This window comes from Aquarana catesbeiana, linkage group LG04, assembly GCF_042186555.1.
Source record: "Aquarana catesbeiana isolate 2022-GZ linkage group LG04, ASM4218655v1, whole genome shotgun sequence".
In the NCBI taxonomy this organism is placed as follows: domain Eukaryota; kingdom Metazoa; phylum Chordata; class Amphibia; order Anura; family Ranidae; genus Aquarana; species Aquarana catesbeiana.
The window spans coordinates 248,933,431-248,957,916 of record NC_133327.1 but is presented as its reverse complement, the minus strand read 5'-3'; the positions used below and the strand labels follow the sequence as shown (position 1 = coordinate 248,957,916).

General features: G+C 41.7%; 1 protein-coding gene across 3 annotated transcripts in view; it reads right to left on the bottom strand.

Moving 5' to 3' along the window:
• Positions 1-11,444: 11,444 nt before the first annotated feature.
• LOC141139850 (probable cation-transporting ATPase 13A5) overlaps positions 11,445-24,486 on the bottom strand; it is a 356,120-nt gene continuing 343,078 nt past the window's right edge. For all 3 annotated transcript variants that reach the window (XM_073626380.1, XM_073626382.1, XM_073626381.1), the window contains exons 29-30: positions 24,263-24,343; positions 11,445-15,739 (exon numbers count right to left, since the gene is read on the bottom strand). In XM_073626380.1, the coding sequence (XP_073482481.1) occupies positions 15,563-15,739; positions 24,263-24,343 (258 nt within the window). In that variant the 3' untranslated portion in view covers positions 11,445-15,562. The remainder of the gene's footprint in view (positions 15,740-24,262; positions 24,344-24,486) is intronic.

The window sequence follows — 24,486 nt, the reverse complement described above, 5'->3', positions numbered from 1 at the left end:
ATCCTTTCACATCCGAAAGTGCCCAGATCCTGATCGGGGAGATCATGGGGTGTAATTTACAATTGGAAAACATCAAGCAAAACATCAATGATGTTATTCCAAAATATAAAAACATCATTGATGTTTTGGGGTGAGTTTAAAGCCCCTCCAAATCACTTTCTTCTTTTGTCTGCTACAATGTGCGAAATGTTTTTGTGATTTTTCCAAAAGCCAAATTTGGAGGATGCACACAGTGTGTCAACATGTGCTATCTGCCATCACGGGAGATCAATGGACGCGTTTTGGGGGTGCAACCCCTTCCTCAATAATAAAGTAGCGGTGAGGAAGGGCTTTCTCCCCCAAAACACGTCCCTTGATCCCCCGTGATGGCAGATAGCACATGTTTACATTGGGAAATTTGTGTGCATCTTCCAAATTTGGCTTTTCCTGGGGTGATTTCCCCCCATCTGAACGCAATATCAAACACAGTTCCTAAATACTCATGTCTGATATTGCCTTCAAGTTCTACCAAATGTGAACTTTGTAAGATCAAGATTTGTGTCTTTCTTGTTGGTTTTACACAGGCCTGTTTTCTATAAAAATGCACATTTTGATTTTGGATAATGACACCACAAAAATTGTTATACAACAAACATGTTGGTTTGTCAGAAAAACCTTTGGTAAATGCACATGTGATTGTGCAGGTATTAAAAAGATTGCTCATCAAGAATGTGTGGATTATTGTCTCAACACTACAACACTTTTGAGGTGATGTAATTGTTGTTTTATGAGAAAATGGGGGTAATTTCCTAAGGGCAAATCCTCTTTGCACTACAAGTGCAGTTTCAGTGCAGTTGCAAGTGCACTTGTAGTGAAAAGTGTCTTTGCATTTAGTAAATAACAGCCAACAGTGCTTTGTATAAGGTTACACAATCACGACATTTTCTGCACTCCCCACATTTCTGTCAGGGTCAGCTCAAACAAACACAAGCAGTAAATGTCCACAAAGAAGAGCCTGGGGGGAGATGCCTGTCGAGAACTTGAGGTCCTGCAGGCTTCTCCCTGTGGCCAAATACCGCAGGGTAGCGACCAACCTCTGCTCCGGAGTGATGGCTTGCCTCATGCAGGTATCCTGACTGCTGATATAAGGGGTCAGCGAAGCCAACAAACGGTGAAATACGGGGTCCGTCATCCTGAGAAAGTTCCTGAAATCATCAGGATTATTCTCACGGATCTCACGGAGCAAAGGCATATGACAGAACTGGTAACGCTGAAGCAACCAATTCTTGGTCCATGAACTCCTCCCCACCCTGTTCATGGACTGGACTTGTGTCAAGGTCAGGACCCCAACACCAAGCCCCCGCACAGCACGAACTCTACGAGGAGTATGCATACGAAACATGGCTAGAAAACGGTCGGCTGCTCAGAACGAAGTAACAGAACGCACTGAAGAACAGCAAGGCCTGTGAAGAGCGACCTGAAAACCAGTAACGAACGAACAAGAAACAATGACTACTTAAAGTCACGCGGAACTTGCTTGCACGCACTGAAGAGCAGATACAAACCCACAAGCACAAACTGAACGGCAGAAAACGATCTGAAAGCCACGAGTCTGAAAAAGCGCGAATCGTCTCTCACCAAACTTTTACTAACACGAGATTAGCAAAAGGAGCCCAAAGGGTGCCGCGCTTGGTTCTGAACCGGCCTTTTCTAGTCTCGTCGTACGTGGTGTACGTGACCGCGTGGTTGTCGATCGGAAATTCCGACAACTTTGTGCGACCGTGTGTAGGCAAAACAAGTTTGAGCCAAAATCCTAGGATTTTGTTGTCGGAATGTCCGAACAAAGTCCGACCATGTGTACGGGGCATTAGAGCGTACTTTTGACAATTATACACTGTCTCCACTGAATAACACACCGGCTCATCAGGGAGTCGGGATCTCTCGGGGAAACTCTGAGGGGGACATACCTGTTAATGCAGGAGACTTATTCTTCAAGCTCTCTGACCTCCTGGACAGGGGGCTAGCAAACACAGCCACAAAAATCACGAATGAAATACGTGCTGACTTTCAAAAACCTGGGAGCAAGGATGGAAGCAATAGAACACAAGTTGGACATCACAGTGTCCAGAGCTAATCAGAACACTGAGCACATCCATGTCATTCAAGAGCAATTGGAGGTGGCATTGAACAGGATCGATGACCTAGAGAACAGGTCAAGAAGGGACAACTTCAGAGTCAGAGGAATCCCTGAATCAATAACAGATAACTCTAGCATCTATAATTCCAGCCCAGCTGGTCTACTTTAGCATTTTCCTGGGACCTTATGCTGGTCTGGTTACCTAACTACCACCCATGGGAACTCTAAGGTTCTGTTCACAAACCCAGGCAAGATTGATTATATCTGTTCTTTGAAATACACTCCTATTATTCCTGTTCGAGCCCCCTACGCCAGAAGAGGGGTTGGCCTTTCTATGAATATTTAGTTTCATTTTTTGGTTATGAAGGTGCCGGCCCTCCCCCCTCGTCTTACCCGCCCACAGCAGATCGGTTAGTTCTATTGTCTGCTTTTACTATCCCGCTTCTCCCTAGTTTTCTTCTTCCACAGCAGGTCCCACAGCGGCTTTACCGAAGATTGTAACTCTCCCACATGTCGGTTTTACTCCTAGTTGGAAAGAAAAATTCATAGTTTGAATTTCGTTTGTATGTTTTTATGTCTTTATTATTTTTCTTTTCTCAGCATTAAGTTTCAGGTTACAGGGTTGGCTCGGGCTGAGGCAGCTGCCCTGCGACTCCATCCATCCCACGATAATGGAGCTGCCATTCTCGTTCGATGGACCGGTGGTCCACCTTCCGGACCACCTTAGTTCGTTACTGGATTACGGAGTGGGGAAAATTTTTCCCTCACTCTGTCTCCAGCCTATATTAGGCCAAAACGTTCTTTTCTTCTATATTCTTCTGTGTCTCTGCTTTAATCCTTCTGTGTTTCTCTCTCCCTCTCTTTATACCCCCTGGGTTTTCAGATCATGTTAATCTCCTTCTCATCCAGCATCTCCAGGTTTCAGGCACTACTCCTCGTTCTCCAACTACTCGGTCTTCATCAACGTGGGTAGGGTACGTGTCTCAAATACAGAAACATACTTACACCCCAAAGATTATGCCTAACAACACACTGCCTCCTTCTCATATAAAAATTATTTCACATAATGTCCAAGGCCTCAACTCCCCAATCAAAAGGAGAAAAATCTTCCAGTCCTACCGCAATCAAAGGGCATCAGTGGTAATGCTTCAGGAAACCCATTTTCCTACTCGATACTCCCCCTCATTTCTACACGCTCACTTCCCCCAGTTTTACTTAGCAAACGCTGAAGACAAAACCAGGGGGGTAGCGATCCATTTCGCTAAGGACTGTCAATTTAAAGTTATCCAGACCCTTAGTGATCCTGAGGGCAGGTATTTGTTAGTGAAATACAAGTAAAAAGGCGCAAAGCACAGTTACCTTGAAAGTAAAACCGATTAGTCCAGAAACTGAAAACTGTAAAAATGCATGTGTAAGTTCATGCATATATACTGGGAGTATATACAAGAGGTCAGTCAGGGCGGCCACCAAAGGAACCAAAAGCAGGGTCCAGCAAGCTAAAACAACAACAAGGAGAGGGGCGCCTCTGAGTATAAATCATAAATACATTTTATTAAAACAACAATATCCACTCACATGGAAGTTGGAGAAGTTGCATTAGGGTCGGTTGGCTGGGCTGGAGAGATGCGGTGGAACTACAGGTCACAGCGGTTCCTGCAGGGCATGCCAGGTCCAAAGAGGATTAGTTCTTGCAGCCGGGTTCAGTCTCTTGCAGCGAGCAGTCCAACACAAATCCTGCTGGGTTGGGGCAGGATTTGTGTTGGACTGCTCGCTGCAAGAGACTGAACCCGGCTGCAAGAACTAATCCTCTTTGGACCTGGCATGCCCTGCAGGAACCGCTGTGACCTGTAGTTCCACCGCATCTCTCCAGCCCAGCCAACCGACCCTAATGCAACTTCTCCAACTTCCATGTGAGTGGATATTGTTGTTTTAATAAAATGTATTTATGATTTATACTCAGAGGCGCCCCTCTCCTTGTTGTTATTTGTTAGTGAAAGGCCAGATCGAAGACCAAATTTTATCACTTGTTTCCTATTACGCACCAAACAAAGGACAGGGAAAATTCTTCCCTTCCCTATTTCAAACCCTAGGACCACTAATCCACCAACAGGGACTTACAGACATCTGGAGAGAACTCAATCCTTCCACAAGGGACTATTCTCATTTCTCAATACCCCATCAAGTCTACTCAAGAATTGATCATATTCTTATCTCCTCCGTCCATATACCTGCAGTAATTAAAGCTAAAATTAAGGAAACTGCCCTCTCGGACCACTCGATGATCACCCTAACTCTCCAGGACTGCTCCTTAGACCTCCATCTCCCCTCTGGCGCATCAAAGATCATATTATCAAAGATCCCATTCAGATCTCAGTAATAACTAGGGCTTTAAAAGAGTACTTTACCCTGAACAACGTAGAGGGAATCTCGGCCGAGACCTTATGGGCGGCACACAAAGCCGTGATCCGAGGCAAGTTTATTCAAATTTCCTCCCAATTAAAAAAGGAGAGAACCATGGACATTCTAAAGCTGGAGAGAGAATTTAACATCCTTCGCAAGAAACACAAAACAAACCCGTCCCTGGTTCAAACCGCTCAGCTCGACGCTGCACGAATTAAGCTAAATTTGGCGCTTACGGTCAAAGCCGAGAGTTCTCTACGTTGGAACGGAGTGAAATTTTATCTAAATCAGGATAAAATGAGCAAGATCCTGGCCTCAAAGTTATCTCCCAAAACTCGTTTTTTCGCACTTCCCAAAATAAAACTACAAGACGGGACGTCTTCCCAAAATCCCCAACGAATCTTAGAATCTTTTCAGTCTTTCTACTGAAAGCTCTATAGAGCAAATGATAGCGAGGACGCACGAGCTATAGATGCATTTTTAGAAAAACTGCCTATCCCCACTATACACAAGTCCCACAAAGAAATCATGGAAGCCCACATTACAGTAGAAGAAACTTTAGAGGTCATTAAAAATCTTAAAGGGGGCTCGGCCCCTGGCCCAGACGGTCTATCCAATCTATATTATAAGACCTTTGCCGAGACTCTGGCTCCTCACTTAACTAGACTGTTCAACTCCAAAAGGAAGGGTGACCCCATGGAATCTCAGTTAAATGCAGCTTACATCTCAGTCATCCCCAAACCCAACAAAAACCCCGAACTGGTAGAAAATTACAGACCCATATCACTAATAAATAATGATTTCAAAATTTTGACCAAAATTTATGCTAATAGACTAAATACATTTATTAACAAGTACATCCACAAAGATCAGGTGGGATTCATCCCCGGCAGACAGGGTCCAGACCAGGTTAGAAGGGCCATAGACATTCTTCAATCTTACAATCGGCTGGGACGGAGGATCACCACAGGAGGGCCTTCTTCTTTCGTTAGATCTACAAAAGGCTTTTGATTCTCTGGCATGGCCCTTCATATTCGCCTCTCTCAAATCTTGGGGGTTCGGCGAAAATTTCACTGGAATCCGCTCTACTCTGAGCCTGAAGCAAAAGTCAAATTGCAGGGCTTTTTATCATCCCCCATTAAAATTGCCAGAGGCACAAGACAAGGGTGTCCCTTATCCCCCCTAGTGTTTGCTCCAACAATAGAAACACTCGCCATAGCAATTAGGTCAGACCCAAATATTAAAGGTGTTAACTGCGGAATGAATACACATAAATGCACGCTATTTGTGGATGATATCCTCTTATTTATCACCTCCCCAATTAAATCCTTACCCAACATTAACAATCTTCTTCAAAATTTTGGTGACGTCTCGGGCCTGCGAGTCAATATGATTAAATCTCAAGCATAAAACATATCCCTCAACCCAGCCTTAGTTGAACGGCTAAAACCGGCCTTTAAATTCAGTTGGAGCGATTCATCAATACGCTACCTAGGAATAAACCTCACGCCCAGAATAGAATCCCTCTATCAAGCTAATTACCCTCCCATGTATCGCAGATTAGAAGAAGACCTATGAGCATGGTCATCTCACAAATTATCGTGGCTAGGGAAAATCCACGCAATTAAAATGACCCTTCTCCCTAGAATCCTATATCTTTTCAGAGCCCTCCCAATCCCAATTAAAAGAGATCACCTCAAGAGCTGTCAGGGGAAGATTATAAAATTTATCTGGGGGGGAAGGGGGTACAGGTTTTCCAGGAACACTCTTTATACCCCGAAATCTAAGGGAGGATTGGGCCTCCCTGAGCTATTCAAATACTATCAAGCAGCTAGACTGGCCCAATTATCAACTATTTATTTTAGGGAGGAAAAACCCGACTGGGTTAATATAGAACGGCAGGCGGTCCCAACATACACTTTAGATTTTCTCCTATGGACTTATCTAGACCATCCATTATGGCGCCCACACTCTCACACTCCTTTAAACTTTGGGATGACATGATCCATCTATCCTCCTTGACTTAACAATTACATCCACTATCGCATATGTTCCACAATCCCCTTTTCAAACCGGGGTTAGACATCAAATCCTTTCAGTGGTGGTTGGACAAGGGGATGTACCGCATTGGACACTATTTTTCCGCTTCCGGACCAATTTCCCTGAAACAATGTATTGACAAATTAGAGCTCCCCGACTCAGAAAAATTTAAATACCTCCAAATCTCCCATTTCCTACACACAATCTGGAAAAACAAATCTGTACCCCCAGAATTCACGCCTTATGAACGATGGTGCGGACAAGCAACGGAGCAAAAAGGGGGCATATCGTTGATTTATGTAGCACTAACAACTCCCCTTTCCAAATTTCCATACATGACAGACTGGGAGAGAGACCTGGGCGAGCCTTGGGACCTGGAGATGTGGCACAAAATGGGAACGAGAGCATACAAAGGTATGGTGAACATTTCGCTAATTGAAGCTAACTTGAAAGTCCTTACAAGATGGTACCTGGTCCCATCCAAACTTGCACAGATGTATCCATCCTCGTCTCCTCTATGCTTCAGAAATTGCCAAGCCCAGGGTTCCATGATACACATTTGGTGGGAATGTCCGAAAATCAGGGGATTCTGGAATAAGATCTTTAACTTAATTAGAAAAATAACGGACATTCCCATTCCGAAATCCCCCCAGATAGCTCTTTTAAATGGTCATATTCCCAAAATCCCCAAAACATCTGCTAAACTTATATCTTTCATGTTGACGGGCGCCAAAATTTCCATAGCAAAGGCTTGGAAACAACCAGGAGTCTCTATGGTAGCAGCTAAAAGAAAGATCTTGTGGATCATGTCCCAAGAAAAATTAGTAAGTGCTCTAGCGGACTCAAACAAAGCATTTGTGGCAAAATGGGAACCCTGGGTGAAGCATGTAGGCATCTCCCTCACACCAGGTGTAGGAGTCTATAATTTGGTTGCCATTTTAAAGAAATCTGGCAACCCCCCAAACCCCACTTTCTCTCACTCTAGTTCTTTCTTTTCTCTTTCTTCCCACTTTCCCTTTCTCTCTCCAGTTGTTGAAATTATAACACTACAGCAATTGTATATTCAACACGTTTTGCAGAAGTACATTATGCAGGTGTTTTGTTTTTTTTTTGCCTTTTTCTAAGTTCTTCAGCTCCTGAGTCTGAGATCCCAGGAGATTCTCCTGGTATCCCCAGGACTCCTAGCCTTATCCTTGGGAAGGTCTGAGAAGGTCCTTTCGCGCAGTCCGGGAATCCTCTATACCCCCGGGGGGTGCGGAGGGTCTTAATAGGTTAAATATACACCTATAATATTACATTTTCTATTGGAGCTCGACACAGTCTGTTCCCGTTGGGGGTGTTAGGCCTAATGTTAGCAATTGGTGTTTCCCTTTACATTCCTGGGATAAATTACTCTGTAACCATTTTGTTGTTTATGGCTACCGTTGTCTCCTATGAATATGGCTTTCCCAAGTTATATATATTAGAGGTGGGCTGCGCCCTACCGACAACTGAATGCCTTTAAGTGTACTGTAGATATTCAGAGACAAACAGTCAGCGCAAAAACCATCAAATAAGCAAAGCTGCTGGACACTAAAGGCAAATATATAAGTCCTTTCATGTAATTCAGTAAAAGATAGTGCAGCGCTGAAGGAAACTTAAACTACTAAACAATTGTCATAAATGTCCATAAATGAATGAAGTAAAAAAGCCAGGGAGTGTCAACGGTGATGCAGGGTGCTTCATGCAAATCCGAAGTGCTCTTAAATCCATGCTCACCCCACTTGCCAGTCAAACCGCTCACCTTGTTAAAGGGACCCCTGAACTAACAGGAAGGTCTCATAAATCCGACCCGCTGAGGAAGTCCTACTGGACGATACGCGTGCGGATCGGATTTATCCTGTATAGACGTCACTGCAGCCTCCTTATTATTCACTGTCACCTGTAAATTACATGCACCTTATTTCTTAGCGCTGGGTATAGTGCTTCATATCCATATTAAGGAAGAGAAAATACTCTATCATTAAATTCAATTATATACAGTTATATTTTTATGATACTCATGTACAAATGTTAGTATGATTGTACAAATGCTATATTTTAACATCAATAAAAGCTTATTGTTTAAAAAAAAATAAACTAGGTACATATTAAGGAAGAGGTTTCCGGCTTTCCAGTCAAGATACAACCCCGACCACTATTAAGTGGTGAATGCCTATGAGACCTTCCTGTTAGTTCAGGGGTCCCTTTAACAAGGTGAGCGGTTTGACTGGCAAGTGGGGTGAGCACGGATTTAAGAGCACTTCGGATTTGCATGAAGCACCCTGCATCACCGTTGACACTCCCTGGCTTTTTTACTTCATTCATTTATGGACATTTATGACAATTGTTTAGTAGTTTAAGTTTCCTTCAGCGCTGCACTATCTTTTACTGAATTTAAGTGTACTGTACTGCTTTTCAATAAATATTTTTGAAAATTAAAAAAAAAAAAAAAAGAGAGACACTAATTTAGGGGTCGATTGGTTAAAAATGTAGTGGAGCCCCTGTTACCAATAAAATCACTATATTTGATGGAAAAGATTTCTATGCCTGTGGCAGATGTTACAGTTGTAAGGCAGTCACTAGTAATATTAAAAAATGTGATAAATGTACTAATAGCAAAAATGGGAGACAATATATACTCAAAAATGTTATATCATGCAATACAGAGGGGGTTGCTTACGCTTTGGAATGCTCATGTGGCATGATTTATGTAGTGAGAACAAAGAGGGCCATGCATGTAAGAATAAAGGAATATGTATATCAAATAATCAAAGGAAAAAAGGAGCATTATCAGCATTATCTATATCAACATTTTAGAACACAACACAATAGAGAAGTATCAGGAATGAAATTTTGGGGATTAGAAAAGTATAAAAGACACTGGAGGGGTAGCAATTTAGTTAGTACACTCAGCCAAAAGGAATCTTGGTGGGTGTATGAACTAGGATCATTAGCACCGAGAGGTTTAAACAAGGATTTTGACCTTAACTGTTTTCTGGCTAATTTTTAATTATTTTTTAATTATATATTATTGACATTTTATTATATTAAATTTTATCTATTAATATTCTTTTATATTCTTATGGTAGCTATTAATGCCATTAATTTCACACCCTTTTATAAGGGGTTTGACTCACACTGTTTTTTTTTTTTTTCATTTATTTCCATGTATTGCAGGCATACACCCCCTGGATGGTTTATATATTATTACAAGCTATTGATTTAATACATAGGTCATGTTTATGTTTTTTTTGGGTCTATGGCATAAAGGCATCTGGTTATAATTATAGGGGTCCACAAGTTGGATGTAGTTTTAAAAAGAACATAGGATATCATGCACGCCACGCTGGGGCGGCGGTAGCTATTAAACTAGGATTAGTATGAATGTAAACAAACCATAGGAAAATGGCCGCTGTCCATTTTGTTAATGCGGGCTACAGTAAGATGGCGGTGATCGCCAGTAGGAGGGACCTGAGGGGCTGACGTATGCGGAACAAGGAAGTGTCTAGGTTTTCAGACTGAGGTAACACTGTTGACCAGGGGTGCAGAGCCGGTTTTTAGGTGACCCCATTGTCCTCCATTAAATTAATCAATCCCCTTGAGTTGGCTGTCAAGGTTGTCTAGACTGACGACGGGTACAGCTTGTGGTGGTTTTGGGTGAGTGCCACAAGGGTGATACTGGACACCCTCTGTTACCTCTGCCACAGCCAGACAATGAAGAAGTGTAGAGATCTGGAGATAATGGAGGTGAAATAGAAACAAAGCGCTAAATAAACAATGAAAATTTGATATCCGCATTCAGATATATTACATGCAGAGCCGGTATTCAGGTGACACCATCATCTCAGAGCATATGGTCATATATACCAAGGCTTGTTTTTATTATAAGAAATGTGAGTGTATATATGTGGTGTGATTTTTGAATAAATCTATGTAAACAATAAAGCCCTATTACAAGCTTCTGTTGCCTTGCATGTGGGTGATGAGAGTGGAGGTCACTGGCAACTGTCAGGAAGGAGCACTCCATATGTTTATCGGACATCTGGGCTAGAGAATAAACCATAGGAAGGAGGAACAGCAGAAGGAATACCCCTTTGTCACAAGCACTTTTATTAAGCCTATAAGGTGAAGGCACAACCGTTGGAGGGCAGCACTAGGATCTTTTGTGCACAAAGGTGACACGTTGCGCATTGGATGAAATAAGGACACTGTGTGGAGTACAAAGCACATTTCACTTTGTTTGGACATATACTGTAGATGTATTTTTGCTTTATTAGATACATTTTTGCACTTTATCAGATATTTTGCACTTTATCAGATATTGCATGTCATATATCTGAATGTGGATATCAAATTGTTGTTGTTTATTTATTTAGCAGTGCACTAATTGTTTTTGCATTTGTATTGTCACATTATCAGGAAGTGTGGGGAGTGTTGGCAGCTTCATTTGTAATATATATCAGCTGACAAGGTTTTACACATATTCACAAAATAGAAATGAAGCCCAGGCATTTCAGCAATGTTTCTTCTTTGGGAATGGTAGAAAATGAATAAGATTTGAGGGCTACTATCTTCTAAGACATTGAGCTTGTCTGTACAATCAAATATATAATAGACAATGTTAGCTGAAATGTGGTGTTTCCAAACCTGCAATTTTGAAAGCTGCCACTGAGTTCTTTGTAATGACCTTCACGTGGGAGATATAAACACAAAACAAGTGAATTTTGATAAAGAGGAGAGGAACAATCGAGCTTTAGCACCACATCCCATAAAGACAATGTAAGCAGAAGGAGGGAAGAGGGGTAAAAACCCCAGGGACTTTTAAGGTGCTTAGGTTAGTGAAGTAAATAGAGTAGAAAGACATGTATATAAAAATAGAAATTTATTTAATTATACAATTCATAACATTACAAAAAATGATTAAAAAGTCTTCTTATAACCACATCCAACAAGATATCAAGATATCACATGTATCACTAAAGTTTATATCACATGATTGAAACAATTTTGGTATAGATAAAGATAGATAACATGTTATAGTAGTGCCATATGGAGCTAGAGAATCACTCCATTAAACAAAAACATAATGATAAATATAATCAACAAATGATGATCAAAATACTAATGATAATAATAAAATTCTCACCAGGCTGCCAAATGGTGAATGGGAATTGCATTGGTACAAAAAATGATCTCTGTGTGTGTATCATCAGGGCTATAGAAGAGTCCTTTTGAATGAAGGTTCCTGTCTGTTTTGGCCACAGAAGGACTAGAAATTGATATGTCCTTTAAAAAGGGATAAGATGGAATGAAATGAAAAATATCTGAGCAAATGATGTCAATAAAGACATCAAAACAGAAAAATGCACATGAGAATTACCTTTAGTAGAATCAACACTCTATTGCAAGGCACAAGACTGGCCTCATTGCAAATAAAAAAAAACGTTTATAATCATCATAATGTGGAGATTCAGAGCCCGCAGCTTTAGAGGGATCAATCGAATCTTTGAAAAGATGGGAGTGCATAAACATGCAACTAAAATGAAAGAAAAAACACATGTATTTAAATAAAGTCTGAAATTGTAAATCGCTCCAAAGTTAGGGTGGAAACACATGCAGAACAATTTACCTGTGATGATGATTTGAGCAGGCATACGATGGGAGAGAGACAACCTCCTCCCTGGACAAGAACCCTACGACAGATGGTGGCAGCATATCACCACATTTTTTTTAGTCCTCCCATCCCGGTAGCGTCTGACATCACCACCGAGATGCAGATGTGTAGTGAGGAAACCCCAGGATCAGGTGTGCGGACAAAAACAAGGGCGGGGGCATGACATGACGCTGATCGCGTCATTGCCTGTACTGCGCATGCGTCGGAACACTGAGCTGTGAAGGAAGCATTCGTTGTTAACGCCGAAGCCGGCTGTGCCATATTGAGAAAGGGAAAAAAGGTATATGCAACAAAAAAACAATGTCCAATTGAGACCAAGCAAATTATACAAAGGTAGAGATCAACAATGTTCGTTCAAAGAAGGAAAATATGTATATATAAATAAAGACACTGATGTATTAATAGAAAATAAGACCATGTAAAAATAAATGGAAATAACAAAATGTCCTTATCCACAGCTTGATCCTTAATGAGGCTATATACCTCTAGGGCTCCCCCTAGGGCAGCAATTGATTACTTGCATGCCGAAATGGGTGCCCCTGGCGTCCATGTGAACCAAAAATGATTTAGGAACAGGAAACTAAACAAACAAGGACCTGGGTGGTTTATAATGATATACATTAATGTTCTTATAATGAAGGAAAATTTATTTAAAAAAAGCCTGGGGAGAATTTGAAAAAATACATCCAAAGCAAACTGGGAAGAATGAACATAATACGGCGTTTTCAACAACATTTAAATCAAAAATATAGGCATATTAGAAAATGAAAATGAAGAAGCAAAAACGAAAAAAATGAAGAAGAAAAGAAAAAATATTTCAAAGAAGAGGTTTAAAACTAAAAGCATCATTGAGGCCGGGATATTTTAGAGCTGATAAATCATGTATCCAGCGAGCCTCCCGCTATAGAAGTAATTTATCATAGTCCACTCCTCTCTCTCCGGGGGGTATGTGCTCTAAGGCAACAAAAAGTAATTTTACTGCTGTCAAAATTGTGGTATAGACCAATGTGCCAACTTATTGGGGTTTCCATTTTATTTTTCTGTATCAGGGATACATGGTCCCTGATATGGCAGAAAAAGGGGCGTTTAGTTTTGCCAATGTAAAACATTTGGCATTCACATTGCATAATATATACAATGCCTACCGACTGGCATGTTACCGAAAAGTTGGGTTTGAAAAGACGGCCATTGGGAAGCAAAATGCCTCATGCCGCATGAATAAATCTACAGAAATTGCATTTGTGACAGGGTCTACTGCCCTTTTTAGATTCATCAGGGATCACAGTTGAGACATCATAATGACTGTGTACTAACATGTCCCTAAGTGATCGAGATCGCCTGAAAGTTATTTCCAGGTAGGATTTGAGATGTTTTGTCTGTAAAATCAAATATATAATAGACAATGTTAGCTGAAATGTGGTGTTTCCAAACCTGCAATTTTGAAAGCTGCCACTGAGTTTTTTGTAATGACCTTCACGTGGGAGATATAAACACAAAACAAGTGAACACTGTGATGGAATCCGGACACCCTGTTGGGTATCTTCACCAAGAAGCTGCTTCCCAAGTTCAGGAACACGAGACCCGCAAGTCTGGCTAGAGTTACCCCAATAACTAGGCAGTACCAGTTTTGAAGTAAACCAGAATAATAACTGTTTATTTGAACAAAAATACAGGCTTTTATACACTTGAGAAGGACATTCCCCCCTCCTGATCAGATTACCCTAACAATACAAACTGCACACAGGAATATAATTACCACAACAGACATATACTATGCACATTACGTTAATTAGCTACCTGGGTGAGACAGAGGTCGGACCTTCCATGTCAGACTTGTTGTCTCCTAGCTCACAAACTACAATACACATTATCATAAGTATAAACATCAAACACCTTCACACAGTATCAGGAGACCACCAGTAGACTATCCATCTCCTACATTGTACAGAGTGATCAGCTCCTTTAATTAACATGTATAGTTCAGAATCAAATAAACCAGGAATAGTCTTTGTATATTTCCTGGGAGATATTGTGGATAAATATTACTGTTCCATTAAGTAGCTGTCCATCATTTTCTCAGTCATCCTGTTCCCCTAATAGACACAGGGTGACTTAGACATAGGAGGTGCATGGGGAGCTGAAACAAGGGTTTCCCAACCTCTCCAAAGGATTCTGGGTTCCACGGGCCCCCTGCCCAAAGTGCCCCGTCACAAACGCCTTTAAAACACTGTATTTCCATATTTTCATAAGTCATAGAAGTATCTCAATTTAATATCAGAAATGCAAGCTGAATTGTTAAAGCAAATGTTTGCATGATTAAGTAAACAATACCAGTGCATTTCTTAACTCTATTTCTAAATAATTTTAACTGGCTTTTAACCACTTTCCAACCAGCGACATACTTGTACATCGCTAGATTTCAAGTGGTAAGCATCATCCTGGTACCGTTTCTTAGAACTGTCGGTTCTTTTGTAAAAGCAATCTTAGCGGCTAACTAGCCACTGGATTATGTTATAAGCAGCGGGAGGGGATGTCCCCCCTCTCACCGCTTTCCACTGCTTCATCGGGGTCATTGGGATTTTTTTAATAAACAAAAAATACTGAACTTTTAAAAAATATATATATATTTTCTACTTTGTTATAAAACATAGCCAATAAAATCTAATTTCTTCATAAATTTGGGACAAAATGTATTCTGCTACATATCTAAAACTGTGTTTTGGGGGACACTAGCATAGTCTGATCATGATCAAGATACTGATCCGTGCAGGCACTATACTAGTAAAGGCGGCAATCAGTGACTTACTGCATAGTGTGACTGCGATAGTGTGGTGGGCAATCTGGCACTAACAGACACAGGCTGGGAGGGACACTAACTGACTGACACAGATGTTGCTAGTGACACTAATACAGTGATCAGTGATAATACGGTACACTGTACTAATGACACTGGCTGGGAAGGGACTAACATCAAGGGTCAATCAAGAGGTTAACTGTGTGCCTAACAAGTGCAATGTGTGTAATGTGTGCTGATTTTACCCACAGATCTGGCTGCTTTTACTTCCTAAATTCCCTGAGTTGATTTCAGAAAGAAGAAAAAGCCAGGTTTCTGTCTGTGTCTGTTTGTAAACACAGATATCTGTGCTGTGAATGGTCACTACCTATCAGCAGGTGTACAGCCATAATCATTGGCTGTAACCTGCTAACAAACTTGTGCTGTGTTAAATCACAGCGCGGGTCAGTAGGTGGCATGTGTATGCATGCCACTAAACCAGGAATTAGGTTGCAACATATGTGTACACGGCAAGTGGTTAAACACACTCATTTGCCATAACTGAATATTGTCGGCTTGAACTTAACATTTCCTTTTGCAAAGAGCAGTCTGTGTTATTTTCAAATGTGCTCTGCAGTTGTTTGTATTGACTCTTCGACTTGTAACCTGAAATCCTCTTTATATGTTGCCAGAGTGTTCTATTGTAAACAAAGATCTAAAAGGAAAAAAAAAAAGGATTATTAACTTCACACAACACACAGCTTAGTACATGCTCTCAATATATATATATATGTTGTGCACAGTCATGTTGGAACAGGAAGGGGCCATTCCCAAACTGTTCCTACAAAGTTGGGAGCATGAAATTGTCCAAAATGTCTTGTTATGCTGATGCCTTAAAGAGGTTGTAAAGTCAGATGTTTTTTTTATCCTAATGCATTCTATGCATTAATATAAATAGCCTTCTGTGTGCAGCAGCCCCCCCCCCCCCCACAACCCCCCTAATACTTACCTGAGGTTCCTCTCTGTCCAGTGATGCCCACGAGTTTCTCAGCTGTCCGAGATTCTTCCTCCTGATTGGCTGAGACAGAGCAGCAGTGCCATTGGCTGCCGCTGCTGTCAATCAAAGTCAGCTAGCCAATCAGGGGAGGGGGGGTGGGGACGGGCTCTGTGTCTGAATGGACACAGGATCTGTGACTCGAATCGGGTGCCCCCATAGAAATCTGCTTGCTGTGGGGGCACTGAACAGGAGGGAGGGGCCAGGATCACAGAATAGGGACCAGAGAAAAGGAGGATCCACTGCAAACAAATCCACTGCGCAGGTAAGCATAACATGTTTGTTATTTTTATAGGAAAAAAACAAGACTTTACAATCACTTTAAGAGTTCCCTTCACTGGAACTAAGAGGCCAAGTCCAACCCCTGAAAAACAACCTCCCACCATAAACCCCCTCCACCAAATGATTTGGATCAGTGCACAAAGCAAGGTCCACAAAGACATGGATGAGCAAGTTTGGGATGGAGGAACTTGACTGTCCACCACAGAGTCCTGACCTCAACCTGATAGAACACCTTCGGGATCAATTAGAGTGGAGATTGTGAGCCAGGCCTTCTCGTCCACATCAGTGCCTGACCTCACAAATTTGCTTCTGGAAGAATGGTTAAATATTCCCATAGGCACACTTCTAAACCTTGTGGATAGCCTTTCCAGAAGAGTTGAAGCTGTTATAGCTGCAAAGAGTGGGTCAACTCAATATTGAACCCTACGGACTAAGACTGGGATGCCATTAAAGTTCATGTACGTGTAAAGGCAGGTGTCCCAATACTTTTGGTAATCTAGTGTATATATACAGTATCTCACAAAAGTGAGTACACCCCTCACATTTTTTGGAAATATTTTATTCTATATTTTCATGTGACAACACTGAAGAAATGACACTTTGCTACAATGTAAAGTAGTGAGTGTACAGCTTGTATAACAGTGTAAATTTGCTGTCTCCTCAAAATAACTCAACACACAGCCATTAATGTCTAAACCGTTGGCAACAAAAGTGAGTACACCCCTAAAGTAAAAATGTCCAAATTGGCCCCAATTAGCCATTTTCCCTCCCTGGTGTCATGTGACTCATTAGTGTTACAAGGTCTCAGGTGTGAATGGGGAGCAGGTGTGTTAAATTTGGTGTTATCGCTCTCACTCTCTTAAACTGGTAACTGGAAGTTCAACATGGCACTTAATGGCAAAAAACTCTGAGGATCTGAAAAAATTAATTGTTGTTCTACATAAAGATGATAAAGGTTTAACAGGACTGGTTCCACTCAGAATAGGTCTCGCCATGGTCTATCAAAGGAGTTGAGTGCACGTGCTCAGCGTCATATCCAGAGGTTGTCTTTTGGAAATAGACGTATGAGTGCTACCAGCATTGCAGCAGAGGTTGAAGGGGTGAGGGGTCAGCCCAGGGCCGTCTTTATTATTGATTGGACCCTGGGCAAAAATTTTCTTGGGCCCCCCCCCCCATTCATTTTCACGCTCCACCTGCTCTGAGACATACAATAAATAGCAACTAGACTTAAAATCAGTTTACTATATCAGATCAGGCAGCAATTGCGATTGGTTGCCAGTGGTTGCAGCATATCATTACTGCTTACTGACTGGTTGCTAGAGGTTACAGCACACATTACGGCTCACTGATTAGTTGCTAGAGGTTACAGCAAATGATTTCTGCTTGCTAATTGGTTGCTAGAGATTACAGTACAGTATTACTGCTTACTGATTGGCAGCTCATCATCTGCTCACTGCAGGGGGGCATGATATACATATGAATGCCGCCTTTATCTACATATCAATGCTGCCGGCTGCAGCTATTTACCTATGCCTCCGCTATTTACAAATTAATGCCGGTTATTTACATGTAAACACAGCGTCTGCAGGTGAGTCATCTGTACACAACAATAAGGCAGAGCTGGGCAGCATTAGTACCAGCACTTCACACTGAGATATTGGGACACAGCACAGGACTAAAACTTCAAAGAACAAGGGAATTAAAACTGGAATAGTTGGCAAGTATGAGGCAGCTGCTTTGGGCCCCACAACAATGACAGGGCCCAGGGCAGCTGCCCCTTTTGCCCTGCCTTAAAGACGGCCCTGGGTCAGCCTGTCAGTGCTCAGATCATACGCACACTGCATCAAATTGGTCTGCATAGCTGTCGTCCCAGAAGGAAGCCTCTTCTAAAGGTGATACACAATAAAGCCCGCAAACAGTTTGCCGAAAGACAAACAGACTAAGGACTTGGATTACTGGAACCATTTCCTGTGGTCTAATGAGACCAAGATAAACTTATTTGGTTCAGATGGTGTCAAGCATGTGTGGTGGCAACCAGGTGAGGACTACAAAGACAAGTGTGTCTTGCCTACAGTCAAGCATGGTGGTGGGAGTGTCATGATCTGGGGCTGCATGAGTGCTGCCGGCACTGGGGAGCTACAGTTAATTGAAGGAACCATGAATGCCAACATGTATTGTGACATACTGAAGCAGAGCATGATCCCCTCCCTTCGGAGATTGGGCTGCAGGCAGGGCCGCTGATAGAAACCATGGGGCCACGTACAGCCTACCTGATGGGCCCCCCTCAGCCCCACCCTCATCCCCACCCCTGGCCTACCTTAAGATCCAGCGAAAGGGCTGAGATAGGTGGGAAGGAGTTAATAATGCCAAGAGGTGCCCATATCTTACTTTGTAAACTTACAATCTGTTTATTTATGTGCATTATATTAAAGCATGCAGCAAAGTCAGTATAACTGGCAGAAGATGCAGGGGGGGGGGTCAGTCAGTAGAACAATGGACAGAGTCCCCCATTTCACATCAGAGCCCCCTCCATCACATCAGAGCCCCCTCCATCACATCAGAGCCCCCTCCATCACAGCAGAGCCCCGTCCATCACATCAGAGCTACCTCCATCACAGCAGAGCCCCCTCCATCACATCAAAGCCCCTTCCATCACATCAGAGCCCATGCCATCATAGCGGAGCCCCCTCCATCACATCAGAGCCCCCTCCATTACAGCAGAGCCCCCTCCATCACAGCGGAGCCCCCTTCATCACATCAGAGCCCCTCCATCACAGCAGAGTCCCCTTGATCACATCAGAGCCCCCTCCATCACATCAGAGCCCCTCCATCACAGCAGAGCCCACTCCATCACAGCAGAGCCCCCTCCATCACATCAGAGCACCTCTCAACATCAGTCCCCATTTCAGAATGGTGGGGGAAGGGTCCCTCAGGAGATGTTAGGATCCTTTACATTACAAAACTTTTCTGCCTGTTTGTGTTGTGTCTGTGCTTAGAGGCCAGATGCAGTGGCAGTGTGCCTGTTCTAATCTGTGCCCATATGAGAGAACGTAATGCACAGCAAACATCCTGCACAGCAGCGTGTCTCTTACCTCAGAAGCTCCTGTTCCGGGGTGCTAATCCTCAGACTTCTCTCCTCCAGCCAATCAGCCAATGAGAGCAGCAGAGAGGTGTTGTCTGGGGTCTTTGGAGAAGGCAAACTAGAAGCTCTGGACTGGATTATAGAGCTCAGCTGGGGTCCTGGGAGACACAAGACGGATTGGACGTGGATTCTGTTTCCAGGATTTTGTAATTGAAAAATCCAGTATGTACAATGAGAGCAGGGAGCCGCGGGCCCCCTGGAGCTAAATACATTGTTGCTATGGCAACTCCTGCACCCCTTTATGCTATGCCCATGGTAATAACACAACACCCCCTAAGCTAGTAGGAGCGGCTGAGCAGGGGTGTAAATTAGAAAGCGTTTTTTTTTTTTTTTTTCTCCACTGAACTATCTTTGAATCTGCACAGGCCCCCCTGCTGGTCGGGCCCAGTATGACAGGGCTGGTTGTACTGGCTTATTAGTGGCACTGGCTGCAGGGCAGTATTCCAACATGATAACAACCCCAAACACAACCCTAAGGTGACCACTGCCTTGCTAAAGAAGCTGAGGGTAAAGGTGATTGACTGGCCAAGCATGTCTCCAGACCTAAACCCTATTGAACATCTGTGGGGCATCCTCAAATGGAAGGTGGAGGAGCGCAAGGTCTCTAACATCCACCAGCTCTGTGATGTCATCATGGAAAAGTAGTAGAGGACTTCAGTGGCAACCTGTGAAGCTCTGGGGAACTCCATGCCCAAGAGGGTTAAAGTGGATGTAAACCCAATGTCATCCTTTCTAAACTACTGCCATAGGGGTTATCTATAAGGATATACATGCCTCCTGCATGTATCTTTACCTGTCAATTGTCTCCCCTCTGTCTGTTATTAGACCTGAAAAACTGCATATTCTGTGGGTGGGTCTGTTGTCTGGAGCTTGGTGGGTGGAGTCGTGATGTCAGTAGACTCCCCGCCCACCTCTACACTCCCCTTGTCAATATGCATTTCTCCTGTGTATTTCTAACACTGAACTTCTGCCGAACTTCTGCTATGATCTCTAACATCCAGTGAAAAGACAGGAAAGTAACTACATGACTTCAGCATGCCAAATCATGGTGAGGTGTGGAACAGCCAATCCTTGCAGAGCTGCTGAAGAAAGGAGTGGGGGTGGGAATTAAAAAATAATGCCTGTGTCTTAGGCTAGTGCACGAGATGTAAATCACCTGTCACTCACAGCAAGGGGGAGTATTTGACAAAGTTTTTTCAGTTTGTCAAGATTTTTCTCACTGAACGATAAAAAGATAAAAGAGGAATGCTCAGAGCTGGATTAACTCTGTGTGGCAAGACTGGGCTCAAATGATAGGAAATCTTATACTCTACAGTATGATATAAAAAAAACCTTTACTTTACATTGTAGCAAAGTGTCATTTCTTCAGTGTTGTCACATGAAAAGATATAATAAAATATTTACAAAAATGTGAGGGGTGTATTCACTTTTGTGAGATACTGTGTGTATATATATATATATATATATATATATATATATATATATATATATATATATATAATGTATATCTGTCATTATTGAACTTGAACATCTCACCTATTGGGAAAAAATGTATTTAATTTATAAGAGGTACTGTATATTGGTGGTACATACATTTAACCTCTTAAGGACCGGAAGAATTTACCCCCTTAATGACCAGGCCATTTTTTGCCATACTGCACTGCAACGCTTTAGCTTTTTTTTCCCCACAAATAGAGCTTTTTTATTTGGTCATATTTGATCACCTCTGCGGTTTTTATTTTTTGCGCTATAAACAAAGAGGGTCAATTTTGAAAAAAAACAAACTATTTTTTAAACTTTTTGCTATAATACATATCCAAAAAAAATATATAAAAAAACTAATTTATTCATCAGTTTAGGCTGATATATATTCTTCTACATATTTTTGGTAAAAAAAATTGCAATAGGCATATATTGATTGGTTTGTGCAAAAAGTTATCGCGTCTACAAACTATGGGATAGATTTAGGGACTTTTATTTTTTCTTATTGTTTTTACTGGTAATGGTGGTGATCTGCAATTTTTAGCCAGATTGCGACTTTGCGGCCGACAAATCTGACCCCAAATTACACTTTTTGGAGACCAGTGACATTATTACATTGATCAGTGCATTTTTATAGCACTGATCAATGTAAAAATGACACTGGCAGGGAAGGGGTTAACACTAGGGGGTGATCAAGGGGTTAACTGTGTTCCCTAGGAGTGTTCTAACTTTAGGGGGGTGGGCTGCCTGAGACATAACAGAGATTACTGTTCCCGATCACTGGGAACAGTAGATATCTGTCATGTCATCTCTCAGAATAAGGACCTGCCTTGTTTGCAAAGGCATATCCCCATTCTACCTCTGTACTAGGTTATCGAGGGTCGCCAGTGGACATCGAGTCCGCCAGACTCCTGGGTACGGTCCCGCAGCGCGCAGCCGGCTTGAGAGCGTGCCGGTAGCCCGTCCTTCTCTGTGCCTGCGCGAGCCAATGTGCATTGACGGCGATTCACGCAGGGGAGCCAACCTGACACAGTACAACTGCGGTGACTGGTCCTTAGTAGAATTCCAGGTTTACTTCTAATTTGCCATGGTGGAGATTGTGACATCTTCCAACCACCTCTCCATCTCGGCCAATCATAGGAATCTTTGTATATATTGATAAAAATACAAGGTTCCAATTCAATCTACAAGACAAACCAATACAAGGCCAACTCAATCTACCCCCAACAACAACAAGGAAGTATCTCATACTACTGCTGGAACACAGCGACACTTATGTATATAGTTACATAGTTACATAGTCAGGTTGAAAAAAAGACACAAGTCCATCCAGTTCAACCTTAAAAACAATAAATAAATAATATAATATAAATAAATAAATCTCAAGATTCAATAGGTGGCAACTGGGACAAGGCCATCTTACAACATGAGACCCTGTGGATTGAGAGGCTCAATTCCACCACTCCACCGGGCCTCAACAAAAAGTTATCCTACAAACCATTTCTGTAGACTATGGTCATTTTGACTGAGCCTGTATTGAGTGCTCTCTATTTGATTTATTAACTCTCTTTGGCATATATACAGCCCAATCCTGTTTATAACATGCAACAATTACAGGTGAATAGGGGGTTATCTATTTTCCAGTATTATATCTTGTATGATAATGTTATTCCGGTCATACTACCCTTGTTGCACATGATATCTTTGATGTTTTAGTAATTGGAGGCATTGCTGCCTTAAGATACGCTTTTTTTTTTTTTTTTTAAATCTTGGTTCAGGGTTCCCCTGTGGGGAATTCCCATGCCGTTTTTATCAATGAACTTTTATGTGTATTGTCGGACCGGCAATTCATTAATAGCCGCGAGTAGTTTTAAATGACTTTTTTTCCTTCGAAATGTCATTTTGCTGTCAGACTGTTCTAAACACAAGAAACATGCGCCCCTTTACAGGCATACTATAGACACCCCCCAGGTATGAAATTTAAAGGAATATTACACTTTTATTGTTTCACTTTAAGCATTATTAAAATCACTGCTCCCGAAAAAACGGCCGTTTTTAAAACTTTTTTTGCATTGATCCTTGTCCCCTGGGGCAGGACCCAGGTCCCCAAACACTTTTTATGACAATAACTTGCATATAAGCCGTTAAAATTAGCACTTTTGATTTCTCCCATAGACTTTTAAAGAGTGTTCCCTGTTCGGTGAACGAACAAACAGCCAATGTTTGAGTCGAACATGAGTTCGACTCGAACTTGAAGCTCATCCCTACTCCTGAGAAGGACAGAATGGAGATCTGTCAATGAAAGATCTTCATTCTATCAGGGGTGAGGAGACTGATCTGTTGATCCTACTGCTTAGGAACAACGATCGGTCTCCTCCCCCAGGCAGTCCTATCCCCCAACAGTTAGAAACACGCCCTAGGACACACATTTGACCCCTTGATCACCCCCTAGTGGTAACCCCTTCCCTGTCAGTGACATTTATACAGTAATCAGTGGCTATTTTTAGCTCTGATCACTGTATAAGTGTCACTGGTCCCAAAATAGTGTCAAAAGTGTCCAATCTGTCCACCACAATGTCGCAGTCCCAATAAAAATTTCTGATCGCCACCATTGCTAGTAAAATATAAACAAATAAATGTCATAATTCTATCCCTTATTTTCTATCCCCTATTTTGTAGACTCTATAACTTTTGCACAAACCAATCAATATTGCAATTTTTTTACCAAAAATATGTAGGAGAATACATATCGGCGTAAACTGAGGAAATTATTTTTTTAATATATTTTTGGGAAATGTATTATAGCAAAAAGTAAAAAAATATTGCTTTTTTTCAAAATTGTCTGTCTTTTTTTGTTTATAGCGCAAAAAATAAAACCGCAGAGGTGATTAAATACCACCAAAAGAAAGCTCTATTTGTGTGAAAAAAAGGACGTCAATTTTGTTTGGGTACAGCGCCACACGACCGCGCAATTATTAGTTAAAGGGATGCAGCACTGTATCGCAAAAAATGGCCTGGTCAGGAAGTGGTGAAATCCTTCCGGGGCTGAAGTGGTTAATATTGTACATGTTTACCTACATTTTTTTTACATGTCCATACAGCAATACTTTACCATTAATCTTTAAAGCTCCAAAAATGCATGCACATGCTATAAGCATTACAATCACAAACAACTTTAGCATGTATCTGGAAATGTTTTCCCAAAATATTTTTTACTTGAATTCAATTTTATTTTAATGAATGTTAATCAGAAATCATAAGGTATATAAAATACCTACCTCCACACCATAGGATGCAACAAAAAGCATGATAACCATGCTTAATATTTCAATTCTCCAATAATATGGTGTACAGACAAGCTGAAAGAGTATATAAAAAGTAGGTTACCAAGGTAATTGAACATGCACTGTATGTATGGAACAATTACTTTAAAGTGGTTGTAAATCCTTACTTATTCCCAGTTAGGGTGATTGGCCTCAGGTGATACACAGACATGAAACAA